Source organism: Artibeus jamaicensis, unplaced genomic scaffold (genome assembly GCF_021234435.1).
Source record: "Artibeus jamaicensis isolate MK-2021 breed Jamaican fruit bat unplaced genomic scaffold, CSHL_Jam_final contig_384, whole genome shotgun sequence".
NCBI classification, from domain to species: Eukaryota; Metazoa; Chordata; class Mammalia; order Chiroptera; family Phyllostomidae; genus Artibeus; species Artibeus jamaicensis.
This window is the reverse complement of record NW_026521810.1, coordinates 5,617,846-5,642,708: the sequence shown is the minus strand read 5'-3', so window position 1 is coordinate 5,642,708 and position 24,863 is coordinate 5,617,846. Positions and strand designations below refer to the sequence as shown.

Here is a 24,863-nt window from a genome sequence, read left to right as displayed (position 1 = left end):
AACTCAGTGGAAAAGCTTCGTACTGGATGCTCATCTTGGACGGTAGTTCTGACACTAAGATCGCCCAGGTGAAATGAGGGTGACAGTTTTGACCATGGGTCAATAATTTAGATTTATATTATCTTCAGGAAAAGCTTTGTTAACTATACTGATAACCATCTAATACATCTAAAGCTCAGGTTAACTCAGAACTTTGCAGGCAAGTGAATAAGGTAATGCCAAGATGTGGAGGTATTCTGATGGTGGTTGAATATGAAATACTGTCTCATGGTTCAGAATGCTGCATTATGATCTTGGTTTCCAGTAAACTAACATGGAGAGAAAATAAAATTTTAAAACCTTTATACGAGGTATATCATAATTCTTATTTATAATTTTTTATAACTGATCTCTACAATTTTATTTGGAATATATATTGGGTATCTACTCAACTGGTTTTAAATTTATCAACACTTTCATATAAAAAATGCAAAACAGCATAATTTACACTTCAGAAATGCAGTGTTAAGAGTTTGTCCTTTGGTGACAGTTGAAAGTATGGAGTGAAGAAAAGAAAACCATCATAATTTATAATTGCTAGAGGAATTCTGGGCTGGGACAAGGCTCATGAAATTGGTCAACAAACCGGGTCAGGATTCTGTTGCGGGAAAGCCGGATGTTTTGCTGCAGGCAGTATGTCTACCCCTTCCTAACAGTGTTCGATTCCTTCCCAGGAAGAGTGATTGTCGCCACAAGGAAAGCCGTTTACATCTTGGTTCCATTACCTCTAGAAAAACAAATACAGGATCTTCTAGCAAGCCATAGAGTGGAGGAGGCTTTGGTTTTAGCAAAAGGAGCCCGGAGGAACATTCCAAAGGAAAAATTTCAGGTTTGTAGTTAGCTCGTCATAGAAAGCATGCCTTCAAACCACCAAGCAGAAAACATTTGGATTTAACCCACATTCTGAGGGCTCTTCCTGTGCGTCAGCCCTGGCAGATTGCGTTTGTATCTGCTCCTGAATTTTCTCAGCACATCCACCTTGTGCAGAGCAGGAAGCAGGCTGCAGAGCAGCCGGGTAGCTGGGCTGATGGGACACTGCTAACAGGCCACGTCAGGTTTGAACCCCTGACTTCCATTCATCATATGCCAAGTTGTGTTTCTAGTCACCTTTCTCCTTTAGTGGGCCTTCGGAGAAGAATCAGGGACATGATCCTTAAAAACCAAAAGAGTAACATCAGGTTAATTTGTTTCCTAATTTAGAATTTGTATTTGTTGGGATGGGATGAATTTTAAGAATTTAGATTTATATTATCTCTAGGAAAAGCTTTGTTAACCATACTGATAACCATCTAATATAGCAGGAACCCATCTAATTCATTTCCTTAAGAAAAAACATTAATGCACCTAAGAAACACTAACTTTAATATCGTTGTTGGTATGATAAATATAATGGAAATAATAATCACAAATTATTCTTAGGTCTGATGAAATCAAGTTCCCTCCCTAAAAATTACTACATGATCAGCTGTTGGGTTATTTCAGGTTACTGTACATAGTTGAGAGAACTAAAATGTAATATGGGTATGTGTATGTTTCATCTGACTATCTAAGTCGATCATTAGCAGTCCTCATGAATTAAGAAGAATCCCCTGGTTGTTACAGATAGATCAGATTTTCACATGAGTATGTGATTGTTGTCAAGTGAAGTAATGCTTTTTGGCCTCAGTGGCTTTATGCTGAAAAGGGTAGGTTCTGACAGTCAAAGACAGGAGGTGTACTTTATGGTCTTGGGGTGTGACAAGGGGCATCTTTTATACATACACTTTTTAATGCTCACTCTAGGATATGTCTTTGGATTTTTAGAGAGAGAGGAAGGGGCAGATAGAGAAAGAGAGAAACAGAAACATTGATCAGTTGTCTTCTGTGTGCGCACTGACTGGTGATCAAAGCCGCAAGCCGGATGTGTGCCCTGACCAGGACTGGAACCTGCAACCTGTGGTGCATGGAACAACGTCCCAACCAACTAAGCCATTCAGCCAGGGCTATATTTAAATATGGATAAACTTTTTATCTTTCTTCGTAATGTTTTATTTTTATTTTTTTAAAGCCTGATGTGATTTCTTTAAATTTTTTATTTATTGATTTTAGAGAGAGATGAAGAGAGAGAAATAATGATTTGTTATTCCACTGTTTATGCATTTGTTGGTTGCTTCTTGTATGTACCCTGACCGGGGATCAAACCCACAGCCTTGGTGTATCAGGATGTTGAGACTATGTTCTAACCAGCTGAACACCCAGCCAGGGCCCCTTCCTAATTTTCTAAAGTAAGACCTATCAGCACTCAGCAGAGGGCAGCAAAAGCAAAAAGAAGAAAGCCCCTGCTCAGTGCCTGCTCTACACACACTTCTGCGGTGTTTTCCTCCTGGTAGGAAGAGGGGCCCTGCTGGGAAGGTGCTGGATCAGACTGCCATGGGGTGTGGGACCCGCCCCTGCCCGCCTCACTCTACTTTCTCTGTCCTTCTGTAGAGTGGGCGTGCGAGCTGCTGTCTGTAGCCATGTTGGATGTCTAGACAGGCCACATGTTGGGGTGCCCCCTCCTCTTGCTCACACACATGTGTGCACTTTTAAGTTTATAATATTTTATTAAAGGGGTTGTCAATGTCATTTGTCTGCTTTTTGCTTTTTCTTCTCTGTTTTTGCCAAGGGGAGAGATAATTAGTCAGTATTAGAGAAGATTGCTAGTCATCTTGCTCTTTAGCCTGTTATCTTAGTTGGTGTTTTTCTTTACTAACTTGCCCTCCACCTTCTCCCTTTTGCTCCAAACACATATATGCAGCCCTGGAAATGCCCCCAGAGTGGTCTCCAATCCAGCCATTATTCACAGCTCCTGCTGTAGCTGCTGGTGCACAGACCCTACCGTTTTGTCTGGATGATTTTAATAGCCTTCCTCCTGTGTATCTGCACCACCCTCCATGCCACTGTGGAATGATCTTTTCTTTTAAAATATATATTTTATTGATTTTGCTATTATAGTTGTTCCATTCCCCCCCTTCACTTCCCTCCACCCTGCACACCCTCTTCTGCCCACATTCCTCACCTTTAGTTCATGTCCATGTGTCATAAGTTCTTTAGCTTCTACATTTCCCATACTATTCTTGCCCTCCCCCTATTTTCTATCTACTGTCTATGCTACTTATTCTCTGTACCTTTTCCCCCTCTCTCCTCCTCCCACTCCCCTGTTGATAACCCTCCATGTGATCTCCAACTGTATGGTTCTGTTGCTGTTCAACTTGCTTGCTTAGTTCACTTTTGCTTTTGTTTTAGGTGTGGTTGTTAATAACTGAGTTTGCTGTCCTTTCACTGTTCATGTTTTTTATCTTCTTTTTCTTAGATCAGTCCCTTTAACATTTCATATAATAAGGGCTTGGTGATGATGAACTCCTTGAATTTGACCTTATCTGAGAAGCACTTTATCTGCCCTCACATTCGAAATGAAAGTTTTGCTGGGTAGAGGAATCTTGCATGTAGGTCCTTGCCTTTCATGACTTGGAATACTTCTTTCCAGCCCCTTCTTGCCTGTAAGGTCTCTTTTGAGAAATCCGCTGACAGTCTGATGGGAACTCCTTTGTAGGTGACTGTCCCCTTAGCTCTTGCTGCTTCTAGGATTCTCTCCTTCATTTTAATCTTGGCTAATGTAATGATGATGTGCTTTGGTGTGTTCCTTCTTGGGTCCAACTTCTTTGGGACCCTCTGAGCTTCCTGAACTTCCTGGAAGTCTATTTCTTTTGCCATATTGGGGAAATTCTCCTTTATTATGTGTTCAAATAACTTTTCCACTTTTTGCTCTTCCTCTTCTCCTTCTGGTAACCCTATAATTTTGATGCTGGAATGTTTAAAGATATCTTAGAGGTTGCTAAGCCTCTCATTTTTTTGAATTCGTGTTTCTTCATTCTTTTCTGTTTGGTTGTTTCTTTTCTTCCTTCTGGTCTACTTCATTGATTTGAGCCCCAGTTTACTTTCCATCATGACTGGTTCCCTGTGAATTTCCCTTTATTTTACTTAGTGTTGCCTTCATTTTTTCATCTAATTTGCGACCAAATTCAACCAATTTTACAAGCATCCTGATTACCAGTGGTTTGAACTGTGCATCTGATAGGTTGGTCATCTCTTTTTTGCTTAGTTGCATTTTTTCTGGAGCTTTGATGTGTTCTTTTGTTTGAGCCATTTTTTTTGTCTTGTCACACGTGTTACATAGTGAGGGGCGGAGCCTTAGGTGTTCACCAAGGCAGGGTTACCCAGATGCTGGGTTCTGACACTGTATGTGGGGCAGGGGCCCAAGAGGGAACAATGGTACTTGTTCCGCTCTCTGCCAGTTTTCAGTCATTTCCCCCGCTTCCCATAAGCAAACTGGGCCCTTCTGGTGCTGATTCCGGGGTGGGTGGATTTGTGTATATTCTAGGACCCAGTGGGTCTCTCCAACGAACTCTCCTGTGAGGATGGGAGTTTCTCCTGACGCTTCAACCCCCACAGGTTTTTTTTTCAGTCAGAGGTTTTGAGACTTTATTTTCCTTCATTGGGGCTCTGGGTTGCAAGGTCTGTCTCACTCCCCAGTTTAACCTGGTTTATCCGCACACAAATGTGGGACCACTCGGTCCGCCAGCCACCTTGTGTGCCAGAGCCCCTCCACAATCCGCCACTTCGCTGAGTCTGTCCACTGCCACCTTGCAAACTCAGGCCCACGAGGGTCCACCAGCCACCGCCTGCACACCCAGGGTCTGCCAGTTCCTGCCTTGCGCCCAGGGTCTCCCAGCTGCTGCCTTGTGCACCTGGGGTCCGCCAGCCACCGCATTTTGCTTTTTTCTGCTGAGATCCCTCTCTGCCCGGCCCCCTGACTTCGCCCCTCCTACTGGTTGGGATAAATGTGTCTACTTTTTACTCCTTGTTTGTCAGACTTACATACAGTTCAATATTCTGTCAGTACTGGCTGATTTTTTGCTTCTAAACTTTTTTTCCTTATTTTGGTTGTGCAAGGAGGCACAGTGTATCTACCTATGCCTCCATCTTGTCCAGAAGTCCCTGGAATGATCTTTCTAAAGCCTAGATGGAATCCTTTGGTTAAAACACGTCACTGGTGTCCCATTGCTTAAGGTGACGCCCACCCCTTGAAGGCATGCCACGATGGGCCTAAGCACTTCTGTCCTCTTTCCTGCTCCCCACTTACCTCTGTGAAACATGCCCGAGCCCTACACTTCACCTCAAAGTGTGGAGTACACAGGGAACTAATAACTGTTGAGGCCTACAATGTGTAAGCTCGCCGAGAGGCATTTGAAACATTTTTTAATAATCAAAACAATTTCAAAAATAAATAACCAGTACCATTATGCAAAGACAGGAAGACACAATGGCTGAGGCTGCTTCGCTTCTGGACAGGCGGTTGGTGAAGTCAGCAGCCCCTTTACCCCTTGTGCCCCCCTCCCCAGTTGGTGGAACATGCCGCACATGTTCACACACCTCTGCACCTTTCCCCTTTGCCTTGTTATTTATGCTCTGCTATTACAGGCGCATACTTCCATACTCAATAAAATACTGTTTCAATACTTTGCTTAAATATCCCTGTCCTCTGAATCCTTCCCGTTCCTCCAGGCAGAGCTAAAAACTCCCCTGTGCTTCTGTAGTTATAGACGTTAACGTTTAACCCATGCCCTTGTACTCCTCAGGTCCACGCTTTCCCTCCCCCAGTTCCCGGCTGGACTCTTCTCTTTCTGTTTCTCACCCGTGCTCATTTCTGGGTCGAAATACAAAGAGATGGATGAATGGGTAATTCAGAGCTGCGAACTGGTCTGCAAACAGCTCTATATAATGAATCGTGGAGCAGAAGTTTTTTTGTTTAGAGATAATTTTTCCTAATTAGGCATGTATGTTCTTAAGGGTTAGGTGTGACTCATAATAAAGCACATTACTTATTTTAACTTTAGGATGCTTGCGACCAAATGCTAGACCCTAGTCTTAGAGAAATCAGAAAGGGAGAGAAAAGGAGACCAGATGTTCAATAGACTGGCATTTCACCATTTCACTCCGTTCTCTTCATTTAAAGCAAGTATTGGTTTTCCTTCATTGAGTTCTGAACTAGAGAGGGATTTATCCAGAAGTTTAACTGTGGGACTGGGATTAAAGGAATATTCCTTCTTGAGATCCAAAGAGACAGAATTTGGACCTTTAAAAGCCAGTGTTTTTTAAAGAGGAGAAACGTCTCTGGAGAAACTAGTAAAAGAAGAAGCCCCTGACCTAAGAAAAAAAATGTCCTATGTACAGGACTGCTTTTCATAGTGTGTGGGAAAATCAACAAGAAATTCCCCCTATAAACTTCTCATTTGTCTGCTGGAGGGCTTCAAATAAATGCTTTCATTCTGTGACTAAAGGTACTTAAATTCAGATTCTGCTGTGTTCTGGGGAAGGGGTATGTGAAAACAAACATCTATTGAAAAGCGAAAAGAAAAGGAAGGAAAGAAGGCAGACAGACTTAAATTATGTTAAGGTTTAAGATGCTATTAAAAATGCATCAAGGAGAAAAAGGTTTGTGTCAAAAAGATTTTTTATTTATGTCATGTACTGTGGATGGTATTCATGTGTGAGTTTGAACTCTGACCCCGTCTTTCTCTACAGGTGATGTACAGAAGGGTTCTGCAGCAGGCGGGGTTCATACAGTTTGCACAGCTTCAGTTCCTGGAAGCTAAAGAGCTCTTCAGGTAATTTGAGGTGTTGGTAGTGAGATTTCCAAGTGTTCTGTGGTCAGGCCTTCATTCCAGCTGTGATAATGTAGTGGACATGCTGCCATGGTTAGATTGTGCTTCAGGTGGTAATGGTGAGGCTCATGCTTGACTATGCCTGCCCGCCTTAACCTTAGTTCAGTTGTCCTGTATCTTAAAGAGGGTGGGGTCTGAGGAAGGCTGGACATGACAGTCTTGTAAAGAGAGGAGATGGCAGTTCGAAGAGTGGATCTGATAACATGAAAGATTTTTAGGGAAATACCTGTTGTTCACTTCTCCTTTTCTTCATAGATTTCACAAGAAGTTATGAGTTTGGAAAAAGAGCAGTGCTTCTGGGAAGACTTATGAAAACAATTCTTTTTCTAAAGAGTTTGTAAATATCCTACTCAAAGTTAGCTCTCTCAGGAAGTCGAGTTTCTCTCATGGAGGTCCCCTGGCTTTATGAGCGACCCTGTACCATGGGCTGTCTCGCCTGTCCTCTCACGACCCCCATCTCACTGTTTCCAAGCTGCCCCTTCCTCTTGTGCTGCATGCTCAGTGAGGCCATGGTTCACGTGCTTGCTCAGCACACTTTGCAGAAGATTAAGTTGAACCTGCTACCATAGTCTAAATACCCTACTAAAGCATTGTCTATGAATAAGTTTTCAAAATATCTGATGGGAATAGATTCTGCACAGTTTAAAGCCATCTACAAGATAAGATGTAAATGAAATTTCTGAAGAGACCCTTTTTGTCTCAGTAACAACTGCAGCAGAATGCCATTCTGTAGAATGGCTTGCTGTCCAGCACCTGTTCTGGGCGCTGTCTGCAGTATGGCCCCAACCTCACTGGCACCCACCATGGCTCCAGTCTCTTGCTCTATCATCAAATTGATTGTAGAGAACAGACTTCTGAGTAAAGAAGGAATCTTGTGTTGAATCATGGCACCCTGTGTACCTTTTACTTATGGAAATTCTCTGTGCTGTTATCATCTATTCCTGGAAGATTTGGTAGCTTTGGGATTTAAGTAGATTCTCTGTGCCTGTGGACCAAGATTCTTTTCTCTCATGTCTTGTCTTCTCCCTACAGTATTGAAGGCCTCCTCACTTGGGTCATGGCTGTCCCCCAGTACATCTTTTTCTCTTGGGTTCATTTAGAATACAAGGTCAATGGTCATGACGCATTCCTAGACAAGTTCACTGATTTTATAAGAGAATAAATGCAGGTCCTGTCAGTTGTTTACACTCCATGCTTCAGCCTTGTTACAGCTTACCTTTATATCAACTACTACACAGCTTTTGTCCAAAGTGTGAGTGAGAACACTGGTATTTGAAGAAGACCCTCCTAAGTAAGACAAGCATGATTCCACCTTCCCTTCCTGTGCCCACTGCAGACACTGCTAATATTCATGATCATTTCTTCTCATTGATCTGAGACTTGTCCTCAGATTCCTTTTCAGTTTGGTGCTAGAAGCCACAGCTGTTGACTGGTCATGGTTGGCAGCTAAGATAGAACCTGTGTATCTTTTGTCATGGAGACACATACTGTGTGTCTAGTACTCTGGGAGTTGTTCAGTCTGTTCTTGTGCCCGCTTACAAGCATGAGAGCTAGGACGTGAGGGCAGGACAGCGCCCTGGTCTTGCGGCATGCCCCTTACCCAGTGCAGGTGTCACTGCTGTGAGTGGAATGCGAGGCAGCATCACAGAGCACTGAGAGACATCGAAATTGGTTCTCACCTAAGTGATGAGCAGAAGTTTCCCAAATGGTGAACCATTCTTTATGCCAGGACTTCTTACCTGTTGCACATTGACATGTTGGGATGCACCGTAGAATGTGTTGTAGCAGCCCTGGCCTCTATATGCTAAGTGCCAACAGCACCCACTACTTGTGACAGAAATACATCCAGACATTGCCAAATGTCCCACAGGGAGCAACATAGCTTTCCATTGAGAGCTACTGCTTTAGGCAAAGGAACAGCAACAATGAGGGTTAAGAGGCATGAATTCTGTGAATGCACAGAACAGTGAGGTGGAGTGGAGTGCTGGAGTGTAGGAGGGACATTGGTAGGTAAGACTGTCAGGTGGTTTGGGAAGGGTCCAAATGCCATGCTGAGAGGCTTGACCATATTCATGAACAGAACCACTGAAGGTGGGTAAAGAGCAGGGTGGGGGGAAGGGGGCAGTGCAGGAAGCTGAGAAAGTGAAGGAAGGTGGGTGCAGCGAATGTCACAGAAGTGCGGAGTGAGGCCCTGCCTCAGAAACTCCCATTTCTTGTGTCTCCTCAAGAGGTTTCCCACAGATGGACCTGATTCTGGCCAGGGTTGAGATCCACAGCTGGTGATGCTGCTGTTGTTATCACTGTGGACAGGACTAGTGGGCTGGAGGGAAGAGATAGGAGGGGACCCAACAATGAAGTAGTGAAGGGACATCACTATACCAGGCCTCCTGGGTCTTATGAGGTTAGGACACTGTGCTGGCCATTTGAGTTGTTCTGAAACGGTCTCAAGTCACCGCAGAAATGGCCACGTAAATGCTTCTGTGTCTTATGTTACAAGACCATCGGTGAGGAAATTGTATGTTACGGTCTTGTAAAGTTCCTTCTTTATGGACCATTCGACAAACCTGTTTATAATTTAGTGCAAGGAAAAACATTGGTTTTAGGAGACCCTGATCAGATAGTGATATGTTATTTCCTTTGTATTTCTTTCTTTGCCCTGGTTTCTAGGGAGCCTGGTGCTGACTCAGTGTTCAGATGTTTTGATATTTCACTTCAGCCCATGTGCACACATCTTTCACCACGGTCCCCTCTATTCTTTTTTGGAACCAGGTGGTGGCACTCAGTAGTGCTTTGCCATGCTTGCAAGTTAAGGTGGTCTCTCTGGTGCACTCACCCAGGTATCCAGCTCCCTATTAATGTGCACAGACCTGCACACCCCCCCCCAGTGTTGTTTTGTGTGCCTATGTGTACTCTCTCTCTCTTTTTGCTTCATTTAGTTTGACACTGTAATTGCAGAAGCGGCCAGCTTGATGTCCGGGAGCTGATCTCTCTCTACCCCTTCCTGTTGCCTACCTCCTCCTCATTCACACGGTCTCACCCTCCTCTCCATGAGTATGCAGACCTGAACCAGCTGACCCAAGGGGACCAGGAGAAGATGGCCAAGTGCAAGCGCTTCCTCATGAGCTACTTGAACGAAGTTCGCAGCACAGAGGTAGCAAATGGCTACAAGGAAGACATCGATACAGCCTTGCTCAAGCTATATGCTGAGGCTGACCATGATAGTCTGCTTGACCTGCTGGTCACTGAGAACTCCTGTCTCCTAACAGACAGTGCTGCCTGGCTAGAGAAGCACAAAAAGTGAGTGTTCTCTCCCATGTCAGCCAGGGGCTTCCTGCCAGCCCCTCCCCACCCGGCTGACAAAGCCAGTGGGTTTGAGTTTCTGAGATGCATCAAGGGACTGCCTTGAAGTCATAGTGCCAGCCCAGCACCCCTCAGCCCTCTCCACCTACATTTGGAGCAAAGCCTAGCCTTGTTAGTAAATGAAGTAATCCTTAAGTTGCCTCCATGTTCCATCTAGGGTTCACCTGTAGAAGATACCACAGTTGTTGGTACAATTACTAGTGCATGTTAGCCACAGAACAGACCAGTTTGAACAGATAGATAGTCATCTGGGTAAATAGATAGTTGATCTTATGGATGAGAAATGATGGCTTAAAACTGTTTTTATAATGCACACAATTGGTCTGTAGTGACTGATTTGATCACAGAGCTGGCAGCATCTTCCCCCCGGGTAGGTGGTCTAGTTGTTGAACTCTTCTGGACCTCGGGAGTTTTTCTTTAAAAATACTGGATGACCCCATACACTCTGTTAAGCAGTAAGTTTCTTTGTGACTTTGGGTAGGTGTCTGAAATGGCAAAAACACTGACAAACTCCTATGGGGACCACAGTGATCACATTGCTTGATTCTGTTCAGATGCTGAGATAGCACGGGCTCTGGCTGGTCTCCATGTGGGTACTGGCTCTCCCAGCAATTACCCTCAGTGTCCTAAACACACTGCTGCCTCATGGTAGGGACTCGGGATGGTAGGGTCTGGAGAGCTGGCAAAACTTTCTGAAAGGTTAAGGAAAAGAGAAGGGTTCTAGCAAACAGTTTGATATCTTGGGAGTTTTCTCTTTTAGGGAAAAAATCTGATACCTCCTGGGTCCCTTGTTTTAGTCACCTGCTGGGAGGAGGGAGATCAGGAGCTGGACACACCTGCAGAACTGAGAAGGGTGGCCATGACTTACTACCCAGGCAATGCTAATGTCATTGCTAATCCTTCTACCTATAAATGAGGAGATGGAGGGCTGAGGAAGGTAATCTACTCGTTCAAGGTCATACAGGTCATAAGTATGAAGCCCGAATAGAAACCCATGTCCTTGAACTCTGGGTGGCCTCCCCTAGGACCCGCCCTGATGTTCCATTTTCTGTGATGCCTGGATCCTGTTGGTCTTTATTTCTGTTGTTCATGTTCAGGCTCCCTACTACTTCTTTCAGGAATGATTTAGATAGCATACCTTCCACATAGTCTTCTAATATTAGGTTAAAAAGGGCTAACTGAAGAGATATGAAATTATAGTAATATTTGAAGCAAGCTGTAAAGCAATTTCAAATGTGGTTTTCCACAGTAAAGCTATAGTTTTCTTTGTCAGCTTATATTAGACTTGAACATGATCCTTTTTGAAAATTGATAGGGTATACATTTCAATTGATAGGGTATACATAAGTAAGTAAACAGAAATAAGGATCTTTTTGTTGTCTATAATCTGTTATTGAAGTCTGAGTTGAATAGAAGGCGGGCTGAGGGTGGGGTGGGGGCCAGGGCCAGGGTGTCCTCATGTGGATGCCGCCCACAGAAGTGGGTAGGGAGCAGGGGACTTACCATGTTTTGTTTTTTTTTTCAGGTATTTTGCACTTGGGCTGCTCTATCACTATAATAACCAAGATGCGGCTGCAGTGCAGGTTAGTTCAAAAGCACTTTAGCATTATTTAAAAATCAATACCCTTTACCTTAGTGTTGCTTTAAAAAATGGTGAATTGATAGAGAGCACTTTTGCCTGATACACAAGCTTTTTTAAAGAACAAGATTGGTACTGTTTTTAGAAAGTGAATTCCTTGAGAAATGTTGGCCAAAGAGTTTTTTCTTTGTCTTTATATCCATCTCTTTAAAGAACATTATCAAGGTTGAGTTTTTTGCAAATTTAAGAAATAAAGCTATGATTTCTTATTATTTCTTACTGAGTCACCAGGCACATGAACATCATCAGTGCCTTATCAAAAACTAAAACCGAGAATAACAGTTTGTTTTATAATTATTTGTTCATGTTAATAAGTTTATGATGTTAATAACTGTTAATGACAATGACTGTTGCCAGAGAGCTGAATAAATTATTTTCACATGTCATCTCTGACAAAATTAAAGCTGATCAAGGCCGCTTACTTTCAGACCACTGGCCAGAGGCAGGACTGGGGTTAATTAGCTCCAGCGCTGCAGGTGGTCTTGGCTGGGGTGCGCAGCCAGAGTTAAAGTGGCACTAAGCGTTAGTCTGGATGCTGGTCGTGCACCTGACATCACATGACTGACCTCATCTCACACTCTCAAGACACGGTGCCCCTAGTGTTAGCTGTCATTCACTGGTATTGCTTTGTATCATTCTTTCTTGTGCCTTTTTGTGTTTTGTTTTTGTTTTGTTTTGTGATCAGCCAAGACCATCAGCAGTACTCACCAAGTTGAAGTCAACTTCGTGACTTTGCCAAAGACACACATGTCTTTGGTTAAACTGTTATGGTACCATCTTTGCAGAATAGGCTGAAAAAGAAAAATGGATTCCTATCAGCATGTACCCAATGGCTAAGAGTAGATTTGGGTGTCAAATTTTTTTACATCACATAATTCTAAGAATTACAGCTTGATATAACTATAATCATAACACTAGCAGAGATATTTGCAAAATTGAAAATATGAAATAAATTTTAATATATGACTGAATCCTGCTATTTTTTTAATGCCACATTTTAATGTGAATATGAGTAGATGTGGTTTGGGGAATTCACTGTTAAAGAAACTAGCACCATAAAAATGTTGGCATGCCAATAATCAGAATTAAAGTATTTATGCCACCTGCCTCATTTTGTGGGCTTCTTGCTAGTGGCCTGGCTCGGAAGTGCAGCACAGTGGAGAGGAGGCTGAGGGACACCCCACAGGCAGTACAGAGAATGGGGTCTCAGTGGCCTCCATCCCCTCCACCCTCTGTAATGCTGCCTCATTCTGGGGTTCTGAAAGTAAGATTCAGTTTGTGTGGCAAGGAAGTTTCTAGATGAAAAAATAGCCCTTTGATTACTAGCGTATCAAGAGACGCTGTGGAAAAGACTGTCATGATGCTAGGGAACAGAATCAAAGCTTTTGAAAGTGTAGCATCTATCACAGTCAAAACAGGACTTCAAAATCAAGAGTTCCTGTGATGGAGCAGATGGAAACAGCCTTGCTGATGGATGTGGGTGAACTCCTTCTGTATCAAGATGTTGTCAGTGATCGTTTTGTTTATTTAATGAACAAATATATTTAATACATCCACCTTTTCCCATACTTTATGTAAACAATTTGTGTTACTATGATATTGCTAAAGGGAGGAAAAAGAACCTGGGGCTTTATTTTCTTGATTTCCTGAACCATGTCTTCTACATTTCTTTATTTCTCTGAAGAAAAATTAAATTTGGTTTAAGCGTTTAAAATTTGCCCCACTATTTTTAAGTATTAAATAAGGCCAAGTAAGTAAATATGCCTTTCTCAGCTGATTCTAGAAGAAAGGTGAGCTTCCATTTCTTTTTCTTGTTGCTCCTTTCCAGTTGTGGGTGAACATAGTGAACGGGGATATTCATGACTCCACACGCTCAGACCTGTACGAGTATGTCATTGATTTCCTTACCTACAGCTCGGACCAAGAGCTAGTGTGGAAGTATGCCGACTGGGCCTTGCAGAAAAGTGAGGAGGTTTGTGCTTGGTAAATGCGTTCAGGGTGGGGGAGGTGGTGGTAAAATCAGACACAACCTTGATTTTAGGTGGGTAAACAAGCTACACTTCAACCTCTCTGTCTACTTTCTTAGTTCCTCCTTCAATACCGTCCCTTAAGCCATTGGAATCCTAGCTCCAGGGGTAATTCTGCATTTCAGTGCTTCAGAGACACTGTTCACACGGGCTACTTTTACAGAAAAGCAAGAAGCATAGCCAGGGTGCATTCTTAGCATCTTCTGAAAGATGTGTGTTTGTGAATGCCACCCCTAACTGAGTCTGGCATTTTTTTTTCCTGTGGACAAAGGACCAGATGGTTGCCCTGCAGGGCTTGGCACCAGACCTGGGCCAGGGCAGTAAACTGCTGCCAGGTTTCTGCTTCCACCACCCCGACGGGGAAATCGTAGGTCTGAAGGAGGGAGTGCAGCCTTGATGAGGACTCACCTGTGCTGGAGGCTGAGAAAGGACATCAGTGAGAAAATGCCTCTTGGCTGTCACCTCTTGGTCTTTGTCAGCCTCATGCTGCATTGCTTTTCTGTGTCACCATGTTTCTGACAGTGATTTTACCCAAAGCATGAACCTGCAACACCCAGAATAAAGGTAAGATGGTAACTTCGCAAAATATAACCCAGCCACTGCTTTTCTTTCAGGTAGGAGTTCAGGTTTTCACCAAGAGACCTTTGGAGGAAGAGCAGAACAGTTTTAATCCAGATGATATTCTCACTTGCCTTAAGAAATACCCTGATGCCCTTGTCAAATACCTAGAACACCTAGTCATGGACAGGAAACTGCAGGTGAGCACTGCCAAACCTAGATTCAGATGTGTAGGCTGCGACATCACCACAGAGACTTGAGAGACAGAATTCAATGATAAAACCTGCTGGCAGGTGGTCCTTATGCGATGTTTTCTGTTCCCTGGCTGCTCACTCTGTACTTATTGATGGTCTGCAGGGTCATTAGAGGTTTGTGAAAGAGGGGAGGAATAAATAGCTTTTTTTAACCCCCCATCTCATATCCACCCAGCTTATATATTTTTTATTTCCTCCTTGTTATTGCTCTTAAAGGAAATGAGAGAAGATGCATCTTTTTAGAGAATATTTAAATTCTGTGGCCCTGAATTCTAAAAATGAGAAGTAATCCTTTTATATTTTCCCCATAGATATTCAGTTCACCTTATCCCTATTGTGGTTTCTGAGGGGTGTTTGACCCAACAGGTGTGTTATATGCATTGTCCTTGAGGACCTGCCCAACTCCCCACAGCATGGGTTGGGTCTGGGACTTGCTGCCAGGGTGCCCTCCAGCTTCCCACCTATAAACACATGTCTGCTTGGACCTCATTTCCTGCAGCAAGAAGAGTACCACACGCACTTGGCTGTCCTATACCTGGACCAGGTGCTGCAGCAGAGACCCAGCGCTGACAGCATGGGTACGGAAGTGACCGAGGCACAGGCGAAGCTACGACACCTGCTGCAGAAATCTGATGTATACCGAGTTCGCTTTCTGATGGGTAAGGAGTATCTCCACTGATAAGCTTCTGCCAGGGGTAGGGGCAAGGGGGACACAGAGAGGAAGGCTTTGGCATACTCCTTGTTTTGATTCCATGGGTGATCCCTGAGCCTCTTTGGCACAAAGTCAGCCTCCCTAGTGGGTGGGGCAAAGCTTCTCCTGCCTCCCCCTCCACAAACAGGCAGTGGTTCTTTATCTGCAGTCAGTTCTCAGTAGTCACACTGGTTCTGTTCCATAAAGTCTTCACAAAGAACGGAATTAGTGCTAAAACATGGCCTAGAGAAATACGGGGTTAGGTTCCTGCATATCTCTGATCCCAAAGTTTTCCTCAGCCAATCAATACATAATCTTGTTTTATGAGCATTTCTGTTTTAAGACCCATTTAATATTTATTCGTGAACTCTGAACTCACAGGTAATAGCAATCTTTTTTTAAAACATATTTTATCGATTATGCTACTACAGATGTCCCAGTTTTCCCCTTTGCCCCCCTTTGCCCAGTAACCCCATTCCCTCCAGCAATCCCCCCTTAGTTCATGTCCATGGGTTGTATTCTTAACATCCCCGTCTGTTTTCTACCTACCAATTTGTACCTATTAATCCCTGCAACTTTTCCGCCATTCTGAACCCTCCAAACCCTCCATATCTATGGTTCTGTTCCTGTTCTGCTTGTTTGCTTAGTTTGTTTATTAGATTCAGTTGTTCATAGTTGTGAATTTGTTGCCATTTTAATGTTCATAGTTTTGATCTTTTTCTTATATAGTTCCCTTTAACATTTCATATATTAATGGCTTGATGAGGATGAACTCCTTTAGTTTTATCTTGTCTGGGAAGCACTTTATCTTCCCTTCCATTCTAAATGATAGCTTTGCTGGATAGAGTCATCTTGATTTTAGGTTTCATCACCTTGCTTTGAATCTTGCTTTTCATCACCTTGCATACTTCTTGTCAGTCCCTTCCAGCTGGTAAAATAGCTTTTGAGAAATCAGCTGACAGTCTTATGGGAACTCCTTTGTAGGTAATTATCTACTCTTCTCTTGCATTTTTTAAGATTCTCCCTTTTTCTGTAAATTTGGGCATTTTAATTATGATGTGTCTTGGTGTGCTACTTCTTGGGTCCAACCTGTTTGAGATAGTCAACCTGAGATAGTCTCAAATAGGTTGGACCCAAACTTGTTTCTGGGCTTGTATGTCTGTTTCCTTCACCAAATCAGGGAAGTTTTCTTTCATTATTTTTTTCAAATAAGTTTTCAGTTTCTTGTTCTTCCTCTTCTTCCTCTGGCACCCCTGTGTTTCTGATATGGATACATTTGGAGCTGTCCCATAGACTCCTGATTCTGTTCTCATTTAAAAAAAATTTTTTTCTTGCTGTTCTTATTGAATGCTTTTTTTATTTCTTATATTCCAAATCATTGATTTGAGTCTTGGCTTCATCCCCTCTACTTGTTAGTTCTTTATGGATTTTTCTTTATTTCACTTAATGCAACATTCATTTCTGCCTGTCTTTTTTATGCTGTTGAAGTACCCAATGATTTCTTTATGCATCCTGATAACCAGTGTTTTGAACTCTGTATCTGATAGGTTGCTAACCTCCATTTCCTTTAGTTCTCTGGAATTATTTTCTGTGTTTTCATTTGGGACATATTTCTTTGTCTCTTTAATTTGGCAGTCTCCCTGTGTTTGTTTCTGTGTATTAGGTAGAGCTGCTCTGACTCCCTGTCTTAGTAGCATGGCTTTTTGTAGAAAAGGCGCCTATAAATTGTGAGAGGTGGAGCCTTAGGTAATTGTCAGCTTGGGGCAACCTGTTTGATCACTTTGTGTCTCTATGTGGGAGAGGGTTCAGAGAAGGGACGGTGCAGCTTTGGCCTCTGGAGTTTGCCCAAGAGGAAGCTGTCTTCCTGACACTTGCCCTCTTGCCATGCACCTCACTCTCTCCCCATCTCCCCATACGCTACTGATGCCCCTTTGGCTGTAGCCCTAGTGCTGAGTCCCAGAGGAGGTGGGTCTTCATGAACCCTAAATCAATTGCAGGCCCTTTAAGAGGAGTTTCTTGAGAATTCTGCAGTTTCTTCAGCCACTCCAACCCCCACTGATTTTTTCAGCCAGAAGTTATGGGAACTTATCTTCCTGGAGCTGGAACCCTGGGCTAGGTGGTCTGGTCTGGGATCGCTCACTCCCTAGGTATCCCTCCCAATTTTTATCCACCATACATGAATGTGGGACTGCCTGTTCTGTGTCTCTCTGGGGCTTTGCCCCTCTTACCCATCTGGATGAATGTGGCTTCTTTAAATCCTTGATTGTTGTACTTCCATACAGCTCATTTTCTGATGGACCTGGGTTAAATTTGTTTTGTAGTCTAGTTGTAATTTTTGCTGTAGTTGTGTGCAGAGGCAAAGCATACTTACCTACACCTCCACCTTGGCTGGAAGTCACCAATAGCACTCTTAAGTCAGGCCCGACTAGCGCCCATCTGACACACAATTTTCCTCTGTAAGGCACCTGACAGCCTTCCTGTGCTTAGAAACACTACAGGGTCCCTCAGCACTGTGATTGGGGGTCATTTTAAATGCTGAAATCATCAACAAAAAACACACAACAATACAAAACTATGACACTGAGTAAACTGAGAAGAGCACTGTTCGCCCAGTGAGAGCTACAAGAAAAGAGTGTCACTTTGCTTGACCTCAGCTGGGACAGTAGATGTTGGTGGCTCACATGTTCTGCCACTCTGCACAAATCCACAGGTGCCTTCAAAAGCACCACAAGTATTGACTTTGGAGTTACAAATAAATTCTGGTGAGTAGATAAATATAGAATCCGTGAATAATGAGGACCAACTATATATTCCAGGTATAGGCAGAAATGCTTAGCATGCATTATGATGTTTATTTCCACAACAAGCCTAAGAAATAAGCCCTGTCATACTTTATGATTTTTATAGCAGAGTAGTTTGATATTTAGAGCAGTTACCCAGCTTGCCTCAGCTCACACAGCTGCTTGGACAGCCAGTACTAGCTCTAGCTTGCACTTGACATTCAGCTGTGATGCTTGTCAGCCACACCCATTGTTTACAGCCACTGTGCATTCTGATTGGTCAGTTCCCATGCTGTACTGTTTGTTCAGCATTTTTACTATCACCCTTGATTTACTTCATACTTCGTGTTTTACAAATCCCTTTATTAAAATTTCATGCTACTCGTTAGTTTGTTGTTGAAGGTTTTTATTCTTTCACCTTTTTGGAGCATATGTACAGTGTCAGACATGCACAGAAGGTATAAAGGTAGATGTGACTTCATTCTTGTCCTTGTTAGCAATGGGCAGTTGAGGGCTGGTGGAAGCTCCACTTGGGGTCTTGGGGTGGATGGGCAGGGAGAGCCTCCCAGAGGCTGTCCTATTTTAGCAGTCATAAAGGATAAATCTGGGCTTGGAAGCCAGACCTGGAATGTGTAGGAAATTGGGTGTCCCCAAGGCACTGTGGAGGCTACCTGTACCTTTGTTAGGTGACTTAGGGAGTGTCAGTCTGGCCACGTTGCAGTAACAGTTGCTGCCAACTCTACCCACTGGAGGTAAGAATTAAATGTGAATGAGATGATAGGAGTGAAAAGTGTAGGTCATTGCAAGACCTTTTCTTAACCATCTTTGGGGCTCTCTCTGTTCCTTGAATGTGGCATGCACTTAGTAATTTATTTGTTGATGGTTTTTTGTGAGGATGGGATAACACATGTTGCGTTTCTGTGTCTAGTGCTATAGGTGACATAAGCTGAAGAGCCAGCCCTTTGCCAAAGGACTAGTGTCTGCCATGTGCCTTGGGCCTGGATGTGGCCAAACTTTACATGCAAAATGCCTGTAATTGTAGTATTAACCTGGGTTCCTGAAGAAGTTGTCCTTGGGATATCCCTTCATGGCAGGGAGGGGCCTTGCATTATCTCCCCAGTCTTCAGGGGAGTGAGGCAAAGGGACTTTACTAATGAGATGCAGCCCACGAAGCTCAGGACCTTGGTCAGAACTGATGTTCCTCTGCTGGTACCATTTTGCCTAAAACATGGACATTTAAATTGCAAGAGAAACAAAAAACCTTTAGACTGATAGATAGGGATTTTACCAGTACAAACCCATATTCCTTTCCATGAAATATATTTTAAATTGGAATAAAGGAGTTCAGCACACTTTATGGGATGAGGGGGTACGACCTGGATTTAGTGACTGTAGTGCCTTCCTGCTTTAGTCAGAAGATTCTTACTGGGAAGATAGGAATAATGTGATTTACTGGAGCCTGACATTGCAATGCTCAGGGTTTCACTCGGGCCTTTTGAGACCATGCATCATGTGTTTCATTTATTCTCTAAACACTGTTAAAAAGCTGTATTCTGAGACCTGGCTGTACTTAGGGGTTAAGTCTATGTCTGGTGTTACTGACAGCAGGTGTGAAGGTGGAAATAACAGAAAGCCTTCCTGGATGGTGTGGGTGGCAGTGTACGAACGTTGGGTGACCGGATCTGCCTTGCCCTTTGCTGAGCCGAGAGCACCAGGGAGCTGGTCTGCACTGGCTTGGCTCAGAGCGGCTCAGGCCCTGCCTGCTCTGACCAATGGGTTCTGCCCTACAGAGAAGGTGCAGGGCGCCAGCCTACCCATGGAGCGTGCCATCCTGCACGGGAAGCTGGAAGAGCATGAGAAGGCGCTGCGCATCCTGGTACATGAACTGAGAGACGTCCCAGCAGCCAAAGACTACTGCCTCTGGTGCTCTGAGGGCAGGGACCCGGTCTACCGGCAGCAGCTCTTCCACACACTGCTCACCCTTTACCTGAGCCCCAGCCCCTTGGCTCCTGAGCTGGCTGTGGCTGCTGTGGACCTCCTGAACCACCATGCTGCGGAGTTCGATGCTGCCCAGGTCCTGCCGCTGCTGCCAGGTAGCTGGTCGGTGCAGCTGCTCTGCCCGTTCCTGACTGGGGCCATGAGGGACAGCGTGCACACCAGGAGGACCGCTCAGGTGGCTCTCGGCCTGGCCAAGTCTGAAAATTTAATCTACAAATATGATAAGGTGAGAGCTTAGCTAGCTTCTTGGCCAGTTGACACTTCATTTAATATACATTTTACCTGTGGAAGAATATTCTTTGTCAATGTTTTTTCTGTACAACATCAACATATCAGATATATTCCACTCGTATAGAAACAGGGGCATGTACATGGAGGCAGGAGCTGGGGCAGGGATAACGCTGGTATAGTTTGTCTCCCTTTTTCTACTCTGACGATCAAGACGAGCAAGTCCATGTTGTATGTCAGGCACTTTTCTACATTTTACACTGAGCAGTCACAGGGTAAATGGAAGGGCCCAGATGTGCATTCCAGGCCACTTCAGAGTTCCACATTCCTGGTTCTTGTCTTACTCTGTTCAGGCTGCTCCAACAGATGCCACAGACTCAGGGCCTTCAACAGCACACATTTATTCCTCATAGTTATGGAGGCTGGCAATTTAAGATCAAGTTACTGGCAGATTCCATCCCTGGTGTAGGCTCTTCCTGGCTATAGATAGCCCCTGCTCACTTTGTCCTCACACAGCAGAGAGCAAGCTCTAGTCTCTCTTCCTCTTCTTCTAATGGCCCTAATCCCATCACGGGAGCCCTACCCAATGACCTCATCCGACCTTAGTCACCTGCCAAAAGCCCCACTCCCAAATACCTTCCTGTAGGAATTAGGGCCTCAGCATAGGAATTGGGTGGGGGGAGGCACACGAACGTTCAGTCTGTAGCAGTCCCCAAACTTATCTCGTTCTGGAGACTCCTCTCCTGTGAACTCCATACGCCACTCGGCTGGCAGAGTAATCTCTACGAAGTAGAAACCTGAGCTGTCTTTGCCCTCCGTCTCCCTGCTCCTCCCCACCCCACTGTGGACAAATTGACTCCTGGAAGCTTCAGTCACGCCTCCTCTGGCCTGTCCCTGTCTGTCTCTGATGGCTGGCCAGGATGTGTGGCACCTGCCACTATGACGTGGTGTTCCACACACATGACCTTTGTACCCTGCCATTCTTTCTGCCTGTGGTATTCTTATCTTCCCCCTTTGGGGCCTGGTGAGCACCTAATGGAAACCTAGGCAAGGATTTTTCCTTTGTGAAACCTTCATTCCCCTTGAAGCAGGTTAACCACTTCTGAGCACAGACATTTTTAATTATTTCCTTTTACTGTAGACTCTGGGCTCTTGGAGAGCAGGGAGCTTCATTCACTTATTTCAATATTTCTAGAGCCAAGCCTGGTGTCTTGGAAGCATTGAATAAATGTTTGTTGAATGACTTATGAAACTAATGTGTCCTTGTTGTCACTCAGTCCCTCCAATAGGTTGATGTGTCTTGGTTGATACAAGCAAATTGTGGAAAAAGCTCTTTAACCTGCAAAATTTAGATCTTAACAGACAGGGAACAATGGGTCACACCTCAGGTTTGCCAGTTACCTTTAAAGAAATAAAATTATGTGTCCTGGGATTGATTAGTCAGGAATATGCCACTAATCAACCCTGCAGTTTTGACCAAGTTCCTTATTTATGCCTCACCCTGCCGTTTGCAGTGAGAGGACCAGGGGATTAGATGACTTGTATGGCTTTGTTTGGCTCTAACAGTGCATGGCGCTGTGGTAGGCTGTGCCAGAATGTGTCGGAACTCACAGAGCATCTGAGACGATCTTGGTCGGAATCACCTCGCTAGATAAGCAGCAATGACTTTTATGAAATAAGAAAGCAGTTTTGAGGCTTTTTTTTAACTTCTCCAGCTACTTAAGGATATTTTTTTAAAGTTTCAGTTCTAATATTCTGTTTCAAGAAGTTGATATTAAAGCAATCCTCACTGGTAAAAATGATCCATGGGATAATGTGTGTCAGCTCTGAAAAACAGCTTAACAATATGTGAGAATTCTGTCTTTATTTTCACAGATGAGATTGAAAGGAAGCTCATTTCGGCTCTCAGACAAAAATCTGTGCCAGGCGTGTCAGAATCCGTTCTGTGAGCCCGTGTTTGTTAGATACCCAAATGGTGGTCTTGTCCACACCCACTGTGCTGCCAGCAGACACACGGACCCCAGCTCCCCCAGACCCGGCGCACGGACTTGAAGGGCCACCCAGGGGTGCCAGGGGAACCTTGAGTTCTTGACGCACCCAGCCTGCTGATGCAAAAAGCAGAAAGCATGGCACTATGTCAGCCAAGATAAAGGGTGACATCTGGGTGCCTGGGAGACTTCAGTCAATGTGAAACAAGGATTCTTCCCTGCTCTCCAGTCTGCACTGAATGTAAGTGAAAAACCCGAAAAGAGAGACATGGTCATCCAAAACAGATGTCTACTTGGAAAGGAAAAGGAGCCTTCCCAGTGCACTCCAGACACACCCGATTTCCTCCCGCCCAGTCTTCAGCACACAATTTGCACTGGAAATGTTTGCTTCGGGTTGGCATTTGGGTGATACCCTCTCCAGGCCGGGCGAGTGGCCAGGGCACAGAGTCCTGTGAGGGCAGGTTCACCGTTGCACTTTTCCTTCCCGTGTGGGTGTGTGTTCCATTCATGGCTCAGCCGCTGGGTCCCATCTGTTTCCCAATGACCTTGTGGTCTCTGCTTTTGCCCTTGGCGTGGGCTGACTTAAGAAGGTGTTTCCATTCCTTCCTGCTCCCCATCGGGCTCTCAGCCCCTAAGAGATTCTACTGTGTTCACCCAAGCATCACCCTCAGGGTAAATTCATATGCTTCTGGCTGCCTAACAAGGGAAGGCCTTCCACAACACTGTAAGGCGGAGAGAAGCTACACGCCCATCTTAAAGATGACAGCAGAGACGGGAGCCGTGGTTGGTCAGGGCCCAGGCGTGGCACTGTCACTGTCACAGCTCCTGCCGATCAGAAACTCCACCGTTAACAGGTGTCACTAAAAATTTTTATTTGAGGTTATATCATCGTTGTAGTGTTGCTCATTTAGAAATTCACCTGTCATATTTGTTAGTGACGTTTTTTTCTTATTAAAATGTACCTCCCATTGAATACTTGGGAAATCAAAAGGGAAACATGAGCAAAAACCGAGCATATTTTCAGGAGAGGCTGGTTTTACCCTCACTCTCAGCAGGACAGGCAGTCGCTGACAGATACCTTTGCAGGTGGTAGAGATGCCACCCTTCCTGCAGGTAATGCCACACGCCCCGACGGGGAAGTCCGGTCGGGCTGCCTTGCCTCCAGCACTTCACAAGCCTGCTCCGAGGTTTCCCGAACACATAGCAAAAGTGCCTCTTGTTCCTCAGACTGTAAATTCATTTGGTGTTTCTGTCAAAAATGGTGGAGAGGCTGAAACTGTTATTACCAACCACACTGCTCTCATTTGAATTTCTTCATTTCAATTAGTGACTCTGTTAGGAACTAACAGTGACACACTGTACCCCCTGGCATAATGCTTGGAAACAAGCATCGGCTTCTCTGTGTGAGAAAGAGGACCCTGGAACACGTGCTGTCTGTCAGCCTAAGCCTCACAGACAGGGAAGAGAGCTCGTTCTCCATGCTTTAAAACATGCTTCCTGTGCTCGTAGTGGTCAATGTTCCTTTTCCTTTTGTGATTCCAGCTGGGCCAAGAAAGCAAAGGCATCCATGCATTCATCCCTAGCTGTGTTTCACTGATCTAAAGATTAAATGGTGAAGAAATGCTCCTTGTAAGTCAACCGTGTGCTGTACATTGGCATGGATTCAAAGCCGGGTTGTGCGTTTTGCCCTGTGGATGGCTCTCTTTCAGAAACATCATATTACTGTGCACATTAGCATTACAACTTGTGAGCTTGGATTTACTCTTCAAAGAACAAGTGACTAGTACAAGCAGCACTGCACTTTTAAAAGCACTGTTTCTCTCTATTCAAAATGGGTATAGTCTTGAAAAAGTTGTGATTGCTCATTCCTAACTTGGGGGCTCTGGTCTGTTTTTCTCGGAATATTGATCAATGTTTTGAAGTACGTGTTCCTTTAGAATAATGGGGATTAAAATTGAACAGTTCCCCGTCTCTCCTGAATCCCCTAAGGTGGGCAGAATTCTATGACACTGTGCAGAATTACTTCCTGTGTTCAAAACCGTACCTTTCTCGAACTCCCATGAGGCTCTTTTCTCAAATCATATTTTTAAAAGAAATACATGATTCTTTCTGTAGGCTTGCTGTTTTATGACTGTGTTGAGCAATTAGAACCATCACTCAGCCCTTTTGTCCCCTCATTAGGTTTGGTATAACAGTTCTAGGTAAAACAGCATGAGCAGAACTCAGTTGGCATTAATATTCTTTGGGCAATACTGTTTAATTTTATTAAGTGTTTGTCAGCTATTGCCCGTCAGGCGTTCGTGTGGGAGTGCTGTGCAGGCCGTGGAGCACAGGCCTGCGCTCAGCACTGGACCCCCGAGGACCCAGTGCACTCCCTTCCTCGGGGCACAGCCTCGACGGACAGCTGTCACGGGGCGAGGTAGCCCTTGCTTTTTGCTTGCTCTTCTATAGAAGCTGTTGTCTTTGCAACTCTGTTTTGCCCCTGGTTGGGTCCCAAATACACAAGATGTACAAATGTAAACTTGTTGATTTAATTAAAATTCTTTTTATTCTTTGTT

General features: G+C 44.3%; 1 protein-coding gene across 4 annotated transcripts in view; it reads left to right on the top strand.

The window, feature by feature from the left end:
• Positions 1–24,863, top strand: part of TGFBRAP1 (transforming growth factor beta receptor associated protein 1) — a 56,239-nt gene extending 31,376 nt beyond the window's left edge. For 2 of the 4 annotated variants that reach the window (XM_037134268.2, XM_037134269.2), the window contains 9 exons: positions 714–868; positions 6,643–6,725; positions 9,738–10,079; positions 11,668–11,725; positions 13,610–13,753; positions 14,423–14,566; positions 15,120–15,279; positions 19,882–20,315; positions 22,193–24,863. In XM_037134268.2, the coding sequence (XP_036990163.2) occupies positions 714–868; positions 6,643–6,725; positions 9,738–10,079; positions 11,668–11,725; positions 13,610–13,753; positions 14,423–14,566; positions 15,120–15,279; positions 19,882–20,315; positions 22,193–22,369 (1,697 nt within the window). In that variant the 3' untranslated portion in view covers positions 22,370–24,863. The remainder of the gene's footprint in view (positions 1–713; positions 869–6,642; positions 6,726–9,737; positions 10,080–11,667; positions 11,726–13,609; positions 13,754–14,422; positions 14,567–15,119; positions 15,280–19,881; positions 20,316–22,192) is intronic. The other 2 variants (XR_008391487.1, XM_053664621.1) reach the window with 2 other exon arrangements.